At 34.3% G+C, this 17,681-nt stretch overlaps 1 protein-coding gene and 1 long non-coding RNA gene across 2 annotated transcripts; one reads left to right on the forward strand and one right to left on the reverse strand.

The window, feature by feature from the left end:
* Nucleotides 1-13,574: 13,574 nt before the first annotated feature.
* LOC147524992 (uncharacterized) lies at nt 13,575-14,968 on the reverse strand. The gene is made up of 2 exons (XM_086604986.1): nt 14,496-14,968; nt 13,575-14,398 (listed from the first exon to the last, which is right to left on the reverse strand). The coding sequence occupies exons 1-2, from the start codon at nt 14,966-14,968 to the stop codon at nt 13,864-13,866; spliced, it is 1,008 nt and encodes a 335-aa protein (XP_086461112.1). The 3' UTR covers nt 13,575-13,863.
* Nucleotides 14,969-16,166: 1,198 nt separating this feature from the next.
* Nucleotides 16,167-17,470, forward strand: LOC147524993 (uncharacterized). The gene is made up of 2 exons (XR_015220977.1): nt 16,167-16,306; nt 16,494-17,470. It is a non-coding gene; the product is annotated as an uncharacterized LOC147524993 (long non-coding RNA).
* Nucleotides 17,471-17,681: the final 211 nt, after the last annotated feature.

Genomic DNA, 17,681 nt, shown 5'->3' on the forward strand with positions numbered 1-17,681 from the left:
TGTAGGGATAAACAATAACCCAAGGGTAATTTAACTGAAAAAAAAATGTAATTTGTCATTGTACTTTGGGCTAATTAACCCTGACCGATTTCCTGGCTCCGCCCAATGATGTATACTTAACAAAATTGTCACAGCCCGAATTTCTAAACAATTAAAAAAAATGAATAATTGAAATATAAATATCTCAACCATCACTTGGTTCAATTGTCTAAAAACCCAGGCTATGACGGGGGGATACAACACATGTCAAACCCTAAAACCCACATCACAACAGGATCAACTCAACAACAAAAATCTCCAAAATTCTCTTTTCCATTCAAAAATCATCAATATAAAATTCTAAGAATAACAGGTCCTCAACATCTTATTCTCATTCCATATGAATATGAAACTACGCTATTACATACTTCCAAAAAGAACAGACCTAAAAATATAAACTAAAAATCCCAATCACACGCGGTTCCATTGCCTTCCACCTATGTTCCTAAGAACACACCCAGCCAAAACAAAGCAAACATGGGTTGACAAATTGAATTTGCTGTATACTAAATACATATAAACATTATCATACTTTAATTATCCAAACAACACTTTAACTCTATCATAACCTAATCATTCGGCTTGGAAGATGTAGTGGTTTTCATCTCAACCCGGCATAGTTCTTCCCAAGCAAAACTTCTATTATCTTAACTCATTCTAATATCTCGTTTTAATATCTAAATACCGAATTAAAACTTACCGATATTCACTGTATAAAGGGTAGGACGGCCTAAGACAAAATGTTATTAAGTCCTACCCTCCCGCAAAAGAAAGTTAGAACTTGCATATAACGTATGTAGATATCCTATGTATTCAAAAAAAGTAACCCAAACACTCGCGATAATCAAAGAATACAACTAAACAAGGCGAATACCTTAGTTCCTCTCTAGGGCAGTCTAAACAATCTGGTCATTCATGGCACATTCAATGAATACCCGGGTCATTCATGGCACATTCAATGAATACCCCTATATAACGCTAACGGGCCATTTATGGCACATTCAATAAATGCCCACTTTTTATAAAACTCAATTATGAAATTTTAGGCGTGGAGAGTTCTCAAAGAGGGGTAATTTTATTTACGCATTATTGAACTTTATTTCATGTATTATTATTTCAGAGAACAACAGAATATCTTGATTCACGTATTTTTTTTTTTTACGCGTTATTAATTTCATGAATGTCTAAGTGTCATAACGTTGTATATCATAAAATCTTGCCACAATCACATATTAGTTAATACACGCATACACTTATATATAGAAAGGTCTTAGCCTAAAGCCAAACGTTAATAGTCCTAGACTTATCCTCTTAGACCGAATCATAATTTTATGAAAAGTCAAATTTTCAGGTCAATGGTCAAAGTCAACCCCGGTCAAAGTCAAAGTCAACTCGGTCAAAGTCAACAAGTCAACTCTGGTCAACCCGCCTAAACTCCAAAACCCAAAAGCCCAAATCCTAAGGCCCATAGTCTAATCTAAAAGTCAAATTTTAAAATCCAAAACCAAAAAGAATAGCCCACGATTTTGGCCCAAGCCCAAAATCGTTTTTTAATTGTTTCATCTCCTTCTTCAAACCAAACTTCCTCCACCACCGACCACCACACAGCCACCACCACGGCCACCCATCAGTAAAAACAAACCCAGCGGGTTTGGTTCCTCAAAAACCCCCACCTATCTATACTAACAAATCTCAATTCCCTTATAACGATGAAAACTCGTGATTGACGCCATTAATGGTCAAAGCTCCCACCACCACCATTCGCAGCCCTCACACACACTACATTAGCCAACAAACATAACCTAACCCATAACCACCACATCATAACATTTAAAGATTCAAAATCTTTAACAAGATACGATTTCTATGGTCGCCTCCATTAACGCCATTAACCACCGTCCGAAGTTTTGCTTCACGAGAACTCCAAACAAACCACCAACCTCTACCCATCACTTTCGATATCAAGTGACCACCCCTTCAACCAACCAAAAGGGTTGGTTCTCACCACCAAACAATATATAAAAAAAATGTGGAAAAACTCAATCACTATAATCTAACAATTTTCGACAAGATGTAATCATGTGATTAGAGTTAATACCCGAATAATTATAAACACGCTTTGTTCAATCATTGTGCAAAACAAATTGATTTCGCACAATTTTTCTGTTGTTCAAACACCGCGTAGACACATATATCTTGAGACAAGTTATAGAGCATGCATAAAACGGCACGAGAACCAGCCAGATGACGGAAGTTTATAAAATTTAGAAAGACAATAGTAACGAAGAAAATCCATGAGTTAAACAAAAATATCTACTCACCTTTTTAGCTCAACCAGCTAGATCTCAGAAAAAAATACGTCGGACTCCCATTTTTCGTGTAAAACTCTCTTTGTTTTTTTCCCCGAGAAAACTCCCCGTGAGAAAACTCTATTCGTTTTTCTTTCTGTTTAAAACAAAACCCCCCGAAACAGGGAAGAGAGTTTATCCCATACCCACGTCTCCTATTTCCACTCACTTATCCTATTTTTATTTATATTTTTTTTCCCATTATTATTATTATTATGAAAATAAACGAAATAAACACGGGGTGTTATAAAAATCGTGCTATTCTACAAATTAGGAATTTAATTAGGAAACAAATACCACAAAACCACAAAATCGTACCATCCTAAAAAACCTAATAAAAGCTAAAAATAATACGACTGAGACGTTGAAAGTGTTATAACAAAAAACATGATGTCAAATGGCATAGTGTCTTTAATAAAAGCTAAAAATAATACGACTGAGACGTTGAAAGTGTTATAACAAAAAACATGATGTCAAATGGCATAGTGTCAAAGACACGGGCAATTTCTAGTTAGTATAACATAATAGGACTAGTTCTAAGTGGTGGCTAGGATTTAATCTTAGAAAAGCTAAGTGGTGGCGTTTGTTTTCTTTTTTTTTCGCGTTTGTTTACTCACTTAGTTAAGAAAATGAAAGGAAAGGAAAACTATAGAATGGTCACTTTGGAATAGAATGGAATATAAACTAAATTTTGGTATTGTATGTTTAGTAAATTAAATGGAGAAAAGAAAGGAAAACCAATGGATGAAATAAACCATGTTTGTTATGCAAATACTAAAGGAAAAAAAAAAAAAAATGGAAATGAAATGTGTTTATTCATATTTTTATTTTTCTCTTCGTTGACCCTCGGAATCAAAAAACCTTTCCATTCCATAGTTTTGTTTCCATAAGAGAAATACTATTTTTGTCACGCTCCAAGACCCAACACACATCCCGAGGACGAGGAGTGAATCTCGAGGCCAACACCATCCCAATTCTAACGAAATTTCGGCAGAGTTTTCTTTGTTTAATCGACGTTTCGTATACCCAAAAACCTGTCATAATACCTGGACATCGCATAATTCATCCTTCCAACAACCATATATATGCAACCAACCTTATACACAATAGTATATACATCCACCAAATGTTTAAGTGTAACAGCTAATCAATTACATCAAGTATTACATCAAAATGAGCGAAGCTCTCTCTATATAACCAAAAGGAGCTAATACTCTCTATAAACAACAAAAGGAACTAATTTCACCCTATACCACAAAATACTTGACCCTGTCCCTCGTCAAGCATAAGGAAATCCACCCAAATCCCTATAACCATCATCACTAGGGTTAGGGAATGTCTCCTCCGCAACTGGCTCGGCTGAAATGTTAATGTAGGATGAGCAAACCACTATGCCCAGTAGAAACGCACATAACCAATAAATAGTCTACTTATAGGAAACATTTACAAACATGCAGGGTTTCCATAATAATATCCAAATATCGTGACTATATAATACATCACTAACTAGTATAAATCATTTCGACATGCTTGGTTAATATTCAAAATATAGTTTTCACAAACATCATACAACTATTGTGGCCGCTGCATCCTATTAGAATGGTGAGGGTACGACTGGTACTCAGCCCCAGTCACAGTCATATCTCGGTTCAGTACTTTCCAGTGTGAACCATGCACCATTGTTTTCCTGATTTTACTGGCAGGGAGCTAAAATGCCGTTGTTGTGTTCGTACACACAAAATCCCCAAAGTTTTTAGGGCTCAGGTGGGCCCTATGACCACGACCCCTATACGGGCTGTCACCTAACTTACGGTGGTCAACCGTTTCGACGACCAGCTTTCAGGATCGACACACATCCGAGTGGACTAAACTCTCACTCCTCGCAAGCGCCTAAACCTCATCGAGGTAACATGTAACCTCACACAAGCTAAGCACCATACAGCGTGACACGTACAAGCATGGTTATCTAGAAAAGTAGAAAGGGAATTCCCGGACTCCATCCTGTGATGCATCCCTTTAAAGATGGCCCACCACCTCGAAAGGTGTACACCACAGTTGGGATCCTAGAGCGAACTACCGTATTTGGAATTGCGACAACAGTTCCTTCTTTATAGGAATTCACAATTCCTTTTCTAAATCCCCTCGTGATAAGCATAGTAATATCTATATATATACTCGTATTATCGGTTATTTTCAAATACTATATATACATATTTAGTTTTTCTTTTAAAACTGTTGGTTCTGTATGTGCGAGTTCCTGGATTTCCAACAGTCGAGTAATACAACCTATGACTCCCAAACGGGCCAGTCATAGTAAATGACAACCGATGATTCCCAAACGGCGAATCATCGTAAATAACAACGAACCATCTGTGGAACAATCCAGAACCTCACACCTAGTTACAAACAACCGGGTAATCCTTACCCGCATTACAAAATCCATCTCTCTGTCTCCTTACTGTGACAAGAGACGAGAACCCTTCCCAAAACCAGTTTTACTCTTTTAACAAAGAAAACAATCCCAACTATCCCGATTTCACAAACTCATTTCTTTTCACACAAAAGCTATCCATATACTTAGTTTATATCGAGGAAAACTACAATGCAAAACATGAATATCATATATATACATGCATGGTTGATACACAAACAATCTATTACCAATTTAAACAAATCAAATCAAATCAAATCATGCATGAAAATAAGCATGCTATATATTGGTATGTAGGTTCCTACCTTAGCAAGCTCCGTTCTCCTTAAGCCCACTTAATCGAATCGAGCCCGCTTAACCGAATCCACTCTTATTTGACTCCTATAACATCATATACACGTAGGTTATTAGAATTTATCGAACAAACGAGGACTTTTTATCTAACGTAAGTCGAGAAGAAATCTCGACGCTACGAATTTGGTTTCAGGTATCTTTTCCTATAACTACGGTCAACCGCGCTACAAGCCATTTCTGGCATTGATACTCTGATATGGCTCGGTAGTCCGTTTACAGTCACTGTAGGACCTTATGCCCACACCACTCCTATCCATTCCAAATTCCAACTATGACGAATTCTACACCTCTCAATTCACATTAATTCTATTAATAAAATCGGTGGGTGTTCCTTATCCCTCGATCATTACTCAATCAAATCTTAAGCAGTTATAAACCGACATGAATTGCTCGAAATTAGAGTGAATAACCAAAAATTCTTACCAAGTCAGCAAAAATCGCTCCTTTAGCTTTCTTCTCCACCAATTCGCTACGCCATATCCCTCCAATGAGCTACTGCCGACATGAAAACCACCCCATTTCAATTATTTTTCCTCAATACAACCCACTCCATCGAAATCAAGTTTGAACTATCGATTTGAGAAGAATTTAACTCACCTGTCGCTGCGATTTCACTTTGGTATGCTGGAAATTTGAACTCCCACACTAGAGTTTAGTGTTACTAAGGATGGGGAGGTGCGAATTGAGGTTTTAATCCCTGAATTTTGGGTGAATTTGAGGTTTCTCTCTCCTAGGTTTTGAAATTGGCGAATTGGGAGAAAATTTTGGGTGCGATTTTTGTTTTGTGCGATTTCTAATTCCTTTGCTAAATGATCGTCTTACCCCTTACCTTGTAATTTAGCCTCCAACAAGGTTTTGAATCCCCCGCTCTCGCGTGCAACGCCCAAGTTTGCGCACGCGATACCGAAATTAATTTTTAAGTTTTCGAATGACTTGTCCAGTTTTAAAGTTTCCGGTTCTGAAAAGACTCTTATTGACTATGCAAGTATTTAATTATGCGCACACGAATTTACCCGGTATCGAATTATTTTATCACGTATTATTTATCTTCTTTTCGATTTTCGAATATTCTAAGTAGCCAGTTATATGAAACCTTAGAATTTTTCGAGAAGTTTTCCTGAACTAACTTGGTTTTCTCGGTCGGTGTTAAATAAATTTACGTTACGTCCGGCTAACCGTCTATCCGACTGGCCAAGTACGTAATCGCCCCTAAGGTTCAAGTGTCTTTTACTAATTTACCCGTAATAATAATTCAGGACTTTACAATTTTCCTTTCCATGGCAAACAAACACACCAAACTTATGGAAAAGGTGGACCACCTCATACTTTTCTTTTCCTTTCTATTAGTTTTCACTAATAAGAAATGTTAGACTCCAATTTCGATAGAAATTAGTTTTGGAAACAAATCCAATCTCTAACAAAAAAAAAATAAAGAACGAATTGCAAAAACACAAATTTATTATCTCACATAAATTTTTAAAAAAAAGTAGAGTTGTACATGCATTCAAAGTTTTACTAATTTTACTTCGAGTTCACAAAAAAAATAAAAATAAAAATAACCGTCACTTTATTCATCGAAGTTGAAATCACATTAAGAAAAATCATCATTGAAGAAAAACCATATGTCATATGCCATGAAACAAACACCATACCCCTTTCAAGAATTGCGATGATAATACCGCAACATATTATTGACATCAAATATATTTGTCACTGGTAAATTAAGAACAAATAAAATATACTATGATTAGCTTGTAGGCCCGTGCATACGCACCGGCTCTTTTGAAACTTTGCTCAAGAACATATACAATTTCTTAACAAAACTATTTTAATTGTCCTTTAAAAATCCATTTTTAATTGGGGAGAGATCTCGTTGTAATAGTTGACCTAATTTAGAATTGTGTTTCTACTTTTAGTATGAAGGATTTTCGTTTTAGTTTAGAATTGCTAGACTTTTCTTTTTCAATAGGGAAAAGAATTTCCATTTTAATAGGCGATGACGTGGAATTTTAAAAAATCGTAAGTCTTAGTTGAATTTTCTAACAAATCATTTTAATTGTTCTTTAAAAAACCCGTTTTTAATTGGGAGAGAGATTATATTATAAAAGTTGACTTAATTTAAAAGTGTGATTTCCGTTTTAATAGGAAAAATATTCTTGTTTTAATTAGAAGTTATAGGATTTTCCTTTCAAATCGAAAGAAGGAATTTCTATTTTAATAGGAGTTAGATTCCTGTTTTAAGTTGGTTTCTTAAATCCATATTTAGGTTAGTGACAGAATTTTAAGGAAACTCAAAAAATAACTTTGTGGGAGTTTTAATATTAAGATATAGATAGATATCAAAAAAAGTATGGCTAATCATTTATTTTGTAAATTGAAAAATAAAATTGAACCATATTCATTTTGTAAGTAAATGGAGTAATGCCTTATTTACTTGCTAATGGCAGAGTGACGAACGAGCAATTTCTAGTTTTGAACAAAAAAAGAAAGTCCTGATGAGGCACAAAATTGTCAACCGTTAGATCATAGGCGCGCACAAAACCGTTGGGATAACTTTGTAGTTTCGATCTCTCCTCGCAAGGAGCGCACAAAATTGTCAACCGTTAGATCATAGGCGAATCTTATCCCAAAAAAAAAACAAAACTTGCATTTTGTTTGCTGTGACGTGGCTAGCTAGCAAAACAATTTAAGGACAAAAATAAAAACAAAATAACACTTTTGCCCTCGTCTTCTTCGCCTCCTCTCTGCCAACTTTTATTCTTGTTATTACAATCTCATCTCTGCTAAACGTTTATTAAGTTAATACTGAGGTTATTAAGACCCATAAATCAATCACGCAACTTGGCAGTGTTGGATAAACAACAAAATTACTGCCTTTATTGTTGAACCGTAAACACCCCATTTCTATATTTCTATATGTATTTTGAGTTTGCTACTATCCCATTTCAAGATGAACTAAGTGGGAGACTTGCACAGGTTCAAATTTTCTACCACACATGAATTTTATCTTGCACTTCCAAAAGCTTTTAGTATAGCAGTGAAGATTATTAAAGCTAGGATCAAGTAAATTAACAAAACATTGTCGTCATTGATTGATGATTTGAGTTTTATACATAGAGGGAAAAACAATGTGAATGAAAGGAAGAAGACGAGTGGAATTTTATTTGACTCATTTGGCATTGAGATTCGTGCGCTCTAATTGCAGGAGAGATCTATCTCTCCTTATCATTTGCCAAAAAAGAAAAGGAAGGGGAAAGTTAGTTAAATTACTCTAAAACGACATGTCACCAAATCAGCCAGCTCCGAAACAGATTTTCAAAATCTGGTCTTATCGATGAAGCTTGTAGACTGCGTGACAAAATGCCCAACCGAGATGAGTTCACTTGGAATACATTGATTTCTTGTTATGCAAGATTGAGTTTATTCAACGAAGCGCAAACTTTATTTAATGAGATTTTAATACAAAGTTCAATAGCTTGGTCTTCTTCAATTTCCGGGTATAGTGCGAAAGCGTTTGAATGTTTTAGAATTTAGGCGGGCAAGTTCATGGGCCTAGGTCATCTCTTTCAGTAGATAATTCACTGGTAACCATGCATGCAAAACGTGAGGTACTTAGTAGATAATTCTCAATTGCAAATCGGCGAGCTTTGGCACTGTTTATAAGGTAAGCTTTTCCTTTCCTTTTCTTTTTCTTATTTTGTTGTGGATACCTGAGCTAATGTTATAAAAGAGGGTCGCGGCCCCTATATAGTGTTGTTAACTAGATTTTGGACCCGGGCATACGCCCGGGATCTATTAAATATTTTGTGTCTTTGAAAAAGCTTTTACAAAATGTCTCACACAAATTTTCGAATCGGAATATATTTTTATTAAAAATAAATCAAAAATACGTTAATGAGTAGCGATTATGGTGCATAAGTACTTTGGAAACTAAGGGATCAAATTGAGATAGATATTCACTTTGTGGTTTAGGATATTAATCCGTAATTTTTAAATATAATTATCTTAAACTCGATCTAAAGCTTGTATAATAGTTTTCTTAGATTTATAGTGATTTAGCGGCAAATTTTGAATCGAGAATATATTTTTATGAAAAATAAACCAAATATGTTAATGAAAGCAAAATGATTATGGTGTATAAGTAGTTGGAAACTAAGGAATTAAATTGAGATAACCTTTTCACTTTATGGTTTAGAATATTAATCCATAATTTTCAAATAGAATTATCTTAAACTTAATCTAGCTTGTATAATAGTTTTATTAGATTTATGGTGATTTAGTCAGTAAATCATCACCATTCAAATTTTATGTACTAATGTGTACAAATCACTAAAACAGATTGATTATTTTCATATCATCAAAAAAATACACTACTCTCATTTGAAAAGATTTATCACATGAACGTATCCTATGAACGGGTGTCATTATATTAAATTATTCTAAAAAATATTAGCAACTATGCATAACTATGAAAAAAAAAATAAAAATTATATTAATTACTCATTTAAATTTCTTTTGCACCATTTTCTATAAAAGGAAGCACAAACCTTGATAAAACTCATCGACTTCTTTTTATTGTTAGGTTTAATAATATAAGTTTGATTAAAGTTTTGTGAGAATGTCCAATGTGGCCAAAATAATATTGAGTTCTGCTTGAATAGCAAGACATTCCCAATCACAATAAAAAAATTATAATAAATACTATTTAAAATGCAAAACTATATTTGTCGAGACATTTATTCTCTCTACATATAATACAAATATGTTTTAGGGTTATTAGTTCAATGCATTTGCATCAAGTTTTTGATTTTCCATTAATTATATATTCTTTGAGATTAGTTTAATGTAGACGTTGCATCCAGGTTTCTAATTTTTCATTAATTATTCTTTAAGGCTAGTTCAATGCATTTGCATCAAGTTTCCAATTTTCATTAATTATTATTTGAGGTTAGTTCAAAGTGCAATTGTATTCACTTTATGATTTCCATTAGTTATTCATTAAGGTTAATTCAAGCAGTTGCATCCATTTTCGATGTTTAGATTAATTAGTCTTTGAGATTAGTTCATTGTATTTGCATCCATGTTCCAATCTCCGTTAATTACTCTTTGAGGTTAGTTTAATATATCTCAGATCCGGCCGATTTCCTATTAATTGTTTTTCTAGGTTAGTTCGATAGTTTACAATTTCTATACAATTTACATATATGTAGTGGTCTGTTTTTTATAAATTCACTTTCGTTTTGGGTTCCTAACTACCGTGAATTATTCATGTGGAGAAGGCTAAAAAGTGGACATTTATGCTTTGAGGTCGATCGCGATGCGCTTACATCCGACTTCGATTTCTAGTTAACTATTTTTGAGGTTATTTCAATGCATTTGCATCCAATTTTTTATTTTCCATTAGTTAATCTTTGATTTTAGTTTAATGCAATTGCATCCAGTTTTTGGTTTTCCGTTAATTATTCTTTGAGGTTAGTTCAATGCGGTTGCATCCGATTCGATTTTATGTTAATTGTTTTTGAGATTAGTTCAATGCATTTGCATCAAGTTTTCGATTTCCCATTAATTATTTTTGAGGTTAGTTCAATGCAGTTACATCAAATTTATAATTTCCGATTAATTATTCATTAAGGTTAGTTGATCGCGGTTTCATCCATTTTTCAATATTTCGTTAATTAGTCTTTGAGATTACTTCATTGCATTTGGATCCGGTTTTTCAATTTCCGTTAATAACTCTTTTAAGGTTAGTTCAATGCATCCGCATCTAGTTTATGATTATTTATGCTTTGAGGTTAGTTCGATACAATTATATCCGGTTTCGATTTCCGTTAACTATTCTTTTGAGGTTATTTCAATGCATTTGCATTTAGTTTCCAATTTCCCACCAATTATTCTATGAGGTTAGTTCAATGCGATTGCATTTAGTTTTTTTATTTTTGTTTATTATTTTTTGAGTTAAGTTCAATACATTTGCATCAAGTTTTTGGTTTCCCATTAATTATTATTTGAGATTTGTTTGATGTATTTGCATACTATTTCCGATTTTTCGTTAAATATTTTTCAAAGATTTGCATCCAATTTCTAATTTCCCATTAATTATTCTCTGTCGTTAGTTTAATGCAATTTGTATAAAGTTTCTAATTTCCCGTTAATTACTCTTTGAGCTCAGTTATGTATTTGAATCCAGTTTTCGATTTCCTTATAATTATCTAATGTGGTGTGTAATACCAAGTTCTATCGATCCATCTCAGAAGTGTCATTGCAAACATGACATAAAAAGTAAATTATGCTTAATTTACTATGTGGGATCATCGAAGATTATTCAGTTTTCGATTTCCAGTTAATTATTCTTTAAATTATGCATGACTCACTATATGGAATCGATCTTCAAAGATTATCTACGAACGGGTGTTGTTATATTAATTATTCTGAAAAATATTTGCAAATATGCAGAACTATTATATATTAATATTATATTTATCATTAAACCAAATTTCTTATAACGTGAAAACCTCACTCTCCATTAAAAAAAAAACTTGCATTTGATAAAATCCTTCAACTTCATTTTGTTGTTTAATAATAGAAGTTTGATTGATGTTTTTGTGAGATTGCCTAATAAAGCCAAGTTCATATATATTGAAGCTACTTGAATCTTAAAAGAGATAAGATAAACACCATTTTAAATACAAAACTATATTTATCGAGACATTCCCACAACATATAACCCAACTATGTTTTGAGGTTAGTTCAATGCATTTGCATCCAGTTTATGATTTTCCGTTATTTATATTTTGAGGTTAGTTTAATGCAGTTGCATCCAATTTCCAATTCTCATTATTTATTTTTTGAGATCAATTCAATGCCGTTGCATCCAGTTTCTGATTTATCGTTAATTATTATTTTTTTGGTTAGTTTAATACATTTGCATCCAATTTCCAATTTCCTGTTAATTGTTCTTCAAGGTCAGTTCGATGCATTTGCATCCAGTTTTTGATTTCTCGTTAATTATTCTGTGAGATTAATTTAATGTATTTGCATCCAGTTTCTGATTTCTCGTTTATTATTTGATAAAGTTGTATTTGCATATAGTTTCCGATTTCCCGTTAATTATTTTTTAAGATTAGTTCCACGCATTTGCATTATGTTTCTAATTTATAATTAATTTTTCTTTGAGGTTAGTTCAATGCAGTTGTATTCAATTTCGATTTCTGTTAATTTAATCTTTGATGGTTAGCTCAATGTATTTGCATCCAGGTTTCGATTTTTATGACAATTATTTTTAATGTTAGTTTGATGTATTTGCATCCAAGTTTTGATTTTCTTTAATTATTCTTTGATGTTAGTTTAATGTAGTTGTATCCATATTCCGATTTTCTATTAATTAATTTTTAAGATTAGTTTAATGCTTGTATTTGCATCCGGTTTACGATTTTCCGTTAAATATTATTTGAGGTTAGTTCGATACATTTGCATCCAGTTTTGGTTCCCCATTAATTGTTTTTTTACGTTAGTTTCATTCAATATTATACATATTTTAAAATATTTGTCATTATTGCTTTGTCGTTATTATTTTTTTTTTTTCATTTTCTATTATATATTTTGTGATGTTATTTTTTAGTATAATTGTTACGTTAAAGATATATTCAAATAAGTCGGTGTTTTATCATAGTCCTCATAGACACTAAAATTGTATGATTTGTAATATGGAATTAGTTTCTACAAATCACTTATTTTTTAGCAATTTTTTTATTTGATCAAATATATAAAAATTAGAACAATAAAAGTGTTTGATTCGTAATATGAAATTACATTCTACAAATCACCTATTTTTTAGCAATTTTTTTTATTTTATTTTATCAAATATATAAGAATTGACAATACATTCAAACTCTCCAAATATAAGAATTAGAAATACACTCAAACTCTCCAAAGAGCTCCAAATATAAGAATTAGAAATACACTCAAACTCTCCAAAGAGGTTCAATGTAGGTAGGATTGTAGGCTATTAGAAAATACTATCTTTCATATTATAGTGCCACATAGGATAGAGAAAAATCTAACTCTCATATTAGAGTGACACATAGGAGAGAGAAAATCCTCCTTTAAAGGTCTCTGTTTTAGTATATAGATAATAGATGTGTTATAAAAGAGGGTCGCACGCCAAAGGCAACAACTTACAACTTACAACCCCTTGGGAGCAAGGCCCAAAATTTCGATATCGGTTAATATATCGGTGTACTAAAAAACTGAGATATATCGGATATTTCGGATTTTTTGGTGACCCGTCCAAAGTTTCTAAAATATCAGATATCTCACCGATATATCTCGGATATCTCGCCGATATATATCGGATATATCGGATATTTCGGAAATTTCAATATTAAGTTATTAACAATTGGTCAAAAAATCAACTGATATATATCGATTATCTTGGAAATATCGATTATATCGGCGATATAAACTTTCATATCGGAAATTCCGATATATCTCGGAAAAAAAGGGGTTCAGTATTCGGTGGATATATATCGGAAATATCGATATCGGTGTACCAATTTACCGAGATATATCGGCGAGATATCCGATATCTCGACGATATTTTGGGCCATGCTTGGGAGTAATGGAATTCATACAGAAACTTTCCTGGAGTGTTCTCTGGGTCAGCTCCTTTTGACACAAGTCCTGAGCTCTTTTTCAGTTGGCTCCACGTTTCTTGGGAATCCCATCAAACAAAATCCTCAAGGTACCCTCTTTTTCCAACTTAATCACTTCATCAGCTCCACCTATCAACTTTCCCTTCACAAACAGTATAGGAACATCTATCTCGTTCCAACTCCAACCAATATCTCGCTCTTCTATCACAATTTGATGTGATTCTAAAATTGAACGGACCTGGTTGTAATCATCAAGCTGTTTTTTGGTACCCCAGGTAGTTCTATAAAAGAGAGCATTGACATCTTCTCCGGGAAGAAATTTTTTGTATGATTCGAGCATCGATTCTGATTTTCTGGCTTTTTTACTCTCCGGTTTTGAAGATCCGGAAAGTTTATTATGTTGGATAGGCTCTTCTGCACATGACGTGTTAAGTTCTGGAGTGGTCTTGCCAGTACCAATTTCAACGCTCTCCCCTCTTGGATCAATGGGAGAGTTACTAGAAGATGGTTTTGAACCAGATTGATTGGTATGGGTTGAATCCTCTGCTCTCTCGTGAGAGCTTTCCTCAGGCAGGCTGAAAATAAAAGGGTTAATTATTTGGCCTGTCCAACATAAAATAAAAAACAAAGATAGGATGTAGAATTTATTTGATGCATTCTCATTTTACGTACCCTTCAGTAAAGGCAGGAGAGAATTTTGGGATTTGTCTAAGATCGCCAAACAAGCTGCTTTCAGGTGAGGAGTCATAAAACGGAAACGGATTGGGTGGCTTCTGAAGCAGTATTTCACCCTGTAGCATCTTCACCACACTGCTCATATCAGGTCTTTTTAGGTGATTTTGCTGAGTACACATTAATGCAACTATGCATAATTTCTCTGCCTTTTCCTTATCTTTTTCCTCGATGCCGCATACCAAAAGAATTTCTTCTAGTTCGTCTTTCTCAACTTTTTCCCCAACTTCTCCTGGAAACCATCCTGGCCCCTCTTTATTCCTTTTTCTCCTTAAAATTTCAAACAACATCATTCCAAAACTATAAGCATCACTTTTGTAAGTAACTTGTCGTCCCTTACCAACCTCTGGGGCAGCATAACCACTGGTTCCTCTAAATCCTGACTGTTCAGCTTGACTCGAATGTCGAGCCATTCCAAAATCTATAATCCTAGGGAAAGATTTGAGTCGATAAGTACATTATCCGGCTTGATGTCATAGTGAACTATTCGCGGACGACAATGCTCTTGCAAAAATGAGAGCCCATTTGCTATCTCAATTGTTATTTCATACAGCTTCGCCCACTCTACATTAAGGTGATTCTTAAACAATATCTTATCTAGTGATCCGTGTTTCATGTATTCAAAAACTAGTGCTTTCATGTTGGTATCAAAGCAAAACCCATATAGTTTGATTAAGTTTGGATGAGAATTTCTTCTCATGGTGCTCACTTCAGCCATGAATTGCTTTCTCATGACTTCCTCTGTGCTCTCTCAGTACCTTGACAGCTATTTTGACACCGTCAGAGGATTTTCCTTTGTAGACGTCTCCAAACCCACCAAAACCTAGTTTTGTTTTGAAATCTGATGTAAGGCTCTTGAGTTCCACTTCCGAGAATGACCGTGGTATCTCGTTTGTTAGTTCATATAAGAACTCCTCAATCGGTTGTGAGTTGTCATCGTGCTCCATCATTTTAGGTCACACAGGATAGGTGCGGGTGGCTGTCCAGCCAAGTAGAGCATGCACAAAAGAGTGATAACTGAACGACGGAATCTGAGATAAGAAACAAAGAGTACGTCAAAACGAGGTAGATGTAATTACCAATGGATTAAAGACTATGAAGGAGCTAGACACTGTTGAAATATAATTTCGCGAATAAACAGAAACCTCGCTTTATTAAGCAAACTAGTTAGCTTTTCTAATGTCAGTTATTCAATCAGACATTTTATGGATATGCAGTAAAGGATTTGTTTAGTTTGCTTATCTGGTGGATAGGGTTCATAACAACGTAAGAGGCTGGAAGCCATCAGTGCTGTTGCAGGCAGGATGAACCGTCATGGTCGAATCAGTTGCCCAAGCTCTCCCAATCTATGCTATGTCTGCTTACGCATAACCTATTAGTTTATGTAATGAGATTTTATTGGACGTTTACTAGTTTAGAGACTTCTAGGGGCAGGGTGTGGACAGAAATCCTATTCACACTCAAAGTTGGGACAAGCTTTGTAGGCCTAAATGTACTGGTGGTCTTGGGTTCAGGACATCATGCGACATGAACAGAGCTTTACTCGCAAAGCACTGATGGAAATTAAATTTAGAACAAAACTCCTTGTGGGTGCAGACCTTCGAGGCTGCTTAAGGGAAGTGGTGGCCTAATGGTCATTGGAATTCTTCTTTACCTTCTTATATACCCTATTATTGGAGAAGTCTATGCAAGAGCAGACTGGTTACTCAATTCAGTTTCTGGAGAATTCATGATATGGCTACATTTTCAGTGTAAGATCCATGGTTTGCTCGTAATGATCGTCCAGTTTTTCTTAAAGATTTCGTTGCAGATTTATCTTTCTATTCAAATTTAAAGATTATGAATCTATTTCATGATGATAGATGGGCTTGGGGTAAATTACATGCCATGTTTCCTACTCAAGTTATGCATCTATCTTATATATTCATGTTCGTCCAGGTGCTGTACACGATATGTTGTGTTGATTGGGCATTAAAGGAGGCAATTTCTCCATCAAGTCTGTGTATCTTTCTGTGGTTAAAGATAGCTGGGATACTCAGATATCAAATTTAAGTAGATGCACTCTTAAGAAGATATGAAAGCTCAAAGTTACAGCACAATGTCAGCAATTCATTCGGAAGCTTTATGTAGGGGGTCTTCCTACAGCGTTACTGCTGCAACATAGACATCTTCAAGGTGATTTTCAATGCCCCTTCTGTACAGAACCATTCGTAACAGGTGAACTTCTCCTTTTAAAATGTGAGTGGGTGTAAAGTGTTTGGTGTGCTTCAATAGTTGGTATAAGGCTGCAGGATAATCAATGGGGTGTTCGGAATGGCTTGATCACTTTGTGAATTGGTGCACTTCTAAGTATCGATCTCTTCATTCATCATAAAGGCAGGACTGCGTCACATTTGCTGCGTGAAATGTGGAATCAAAGGAATAAAGTTAAGTTTGATATAGGGATTCTTTCCAGAGAATCAACTATTCATGTTGATACTAAAATGGCCAACCAGTTGTCTCTTGCTTACTCACATGGGAATGACTCCTCTGATTCTATACAATCTAATCCATATACTAGCACACAAATGAAGCAGTTTTATTCCTCCCAACTCTAGGAATGTTTGCAACGCCGCGTATGACAGGGTCACTGATTGAGGAGCAGCCGCAGCCGTATACTTAGATCAGAACAGTGTGATATAAGAAGTAGCATGTAGGAAGATTCAAACAATTGACGTGGAGGTCACAGAGCTAATCGCAATACATGTCAGATTGGACACTGCAACAATTCTCACTTTACTTTTACTTCATCAAACGATATTGTACAAGGATATGTGTTTCCTTTGAACTGCTGGATGTAATGTTCGGGAGCCCCATCTTTTAGCACAATTGCTTAATAAGAATGAACCATAAAAAAATAAAAAATAAAAAATAAACTTCATAATAATGTTGTACTGGGCCTCCCCGAGATTGTATTTTCAGTACTGCTCGTCTTAGTAATTTATATAAGTATGTTTCTTATCGAAAATGAAGTAGAGGTTGGGAGAAAAAAAACAAAACAGAAAAAATAAACAAAGCAAAACAAGACAAAACGAGAAAACGACAATAGCTTATAAATAGGTTGCCGAATTGACGAAGTTTCTTACC

Source organism: Coptis chinensis, chromosome 1 (genome assembly GCF_015680905.1).
Source record: "Coptis chinensis isolate HL-2020 chromosome 1, ASM1568090v1, whole genome shotgun sequence".
NCBI classification, from domain to species: domain Eukaryota; kingdom Viridiplantae; phylum Streptophyta; class Magnoliopsida; order Ranunculales; family Ranunculaceae; genus Coptis; species Coptis chinensis.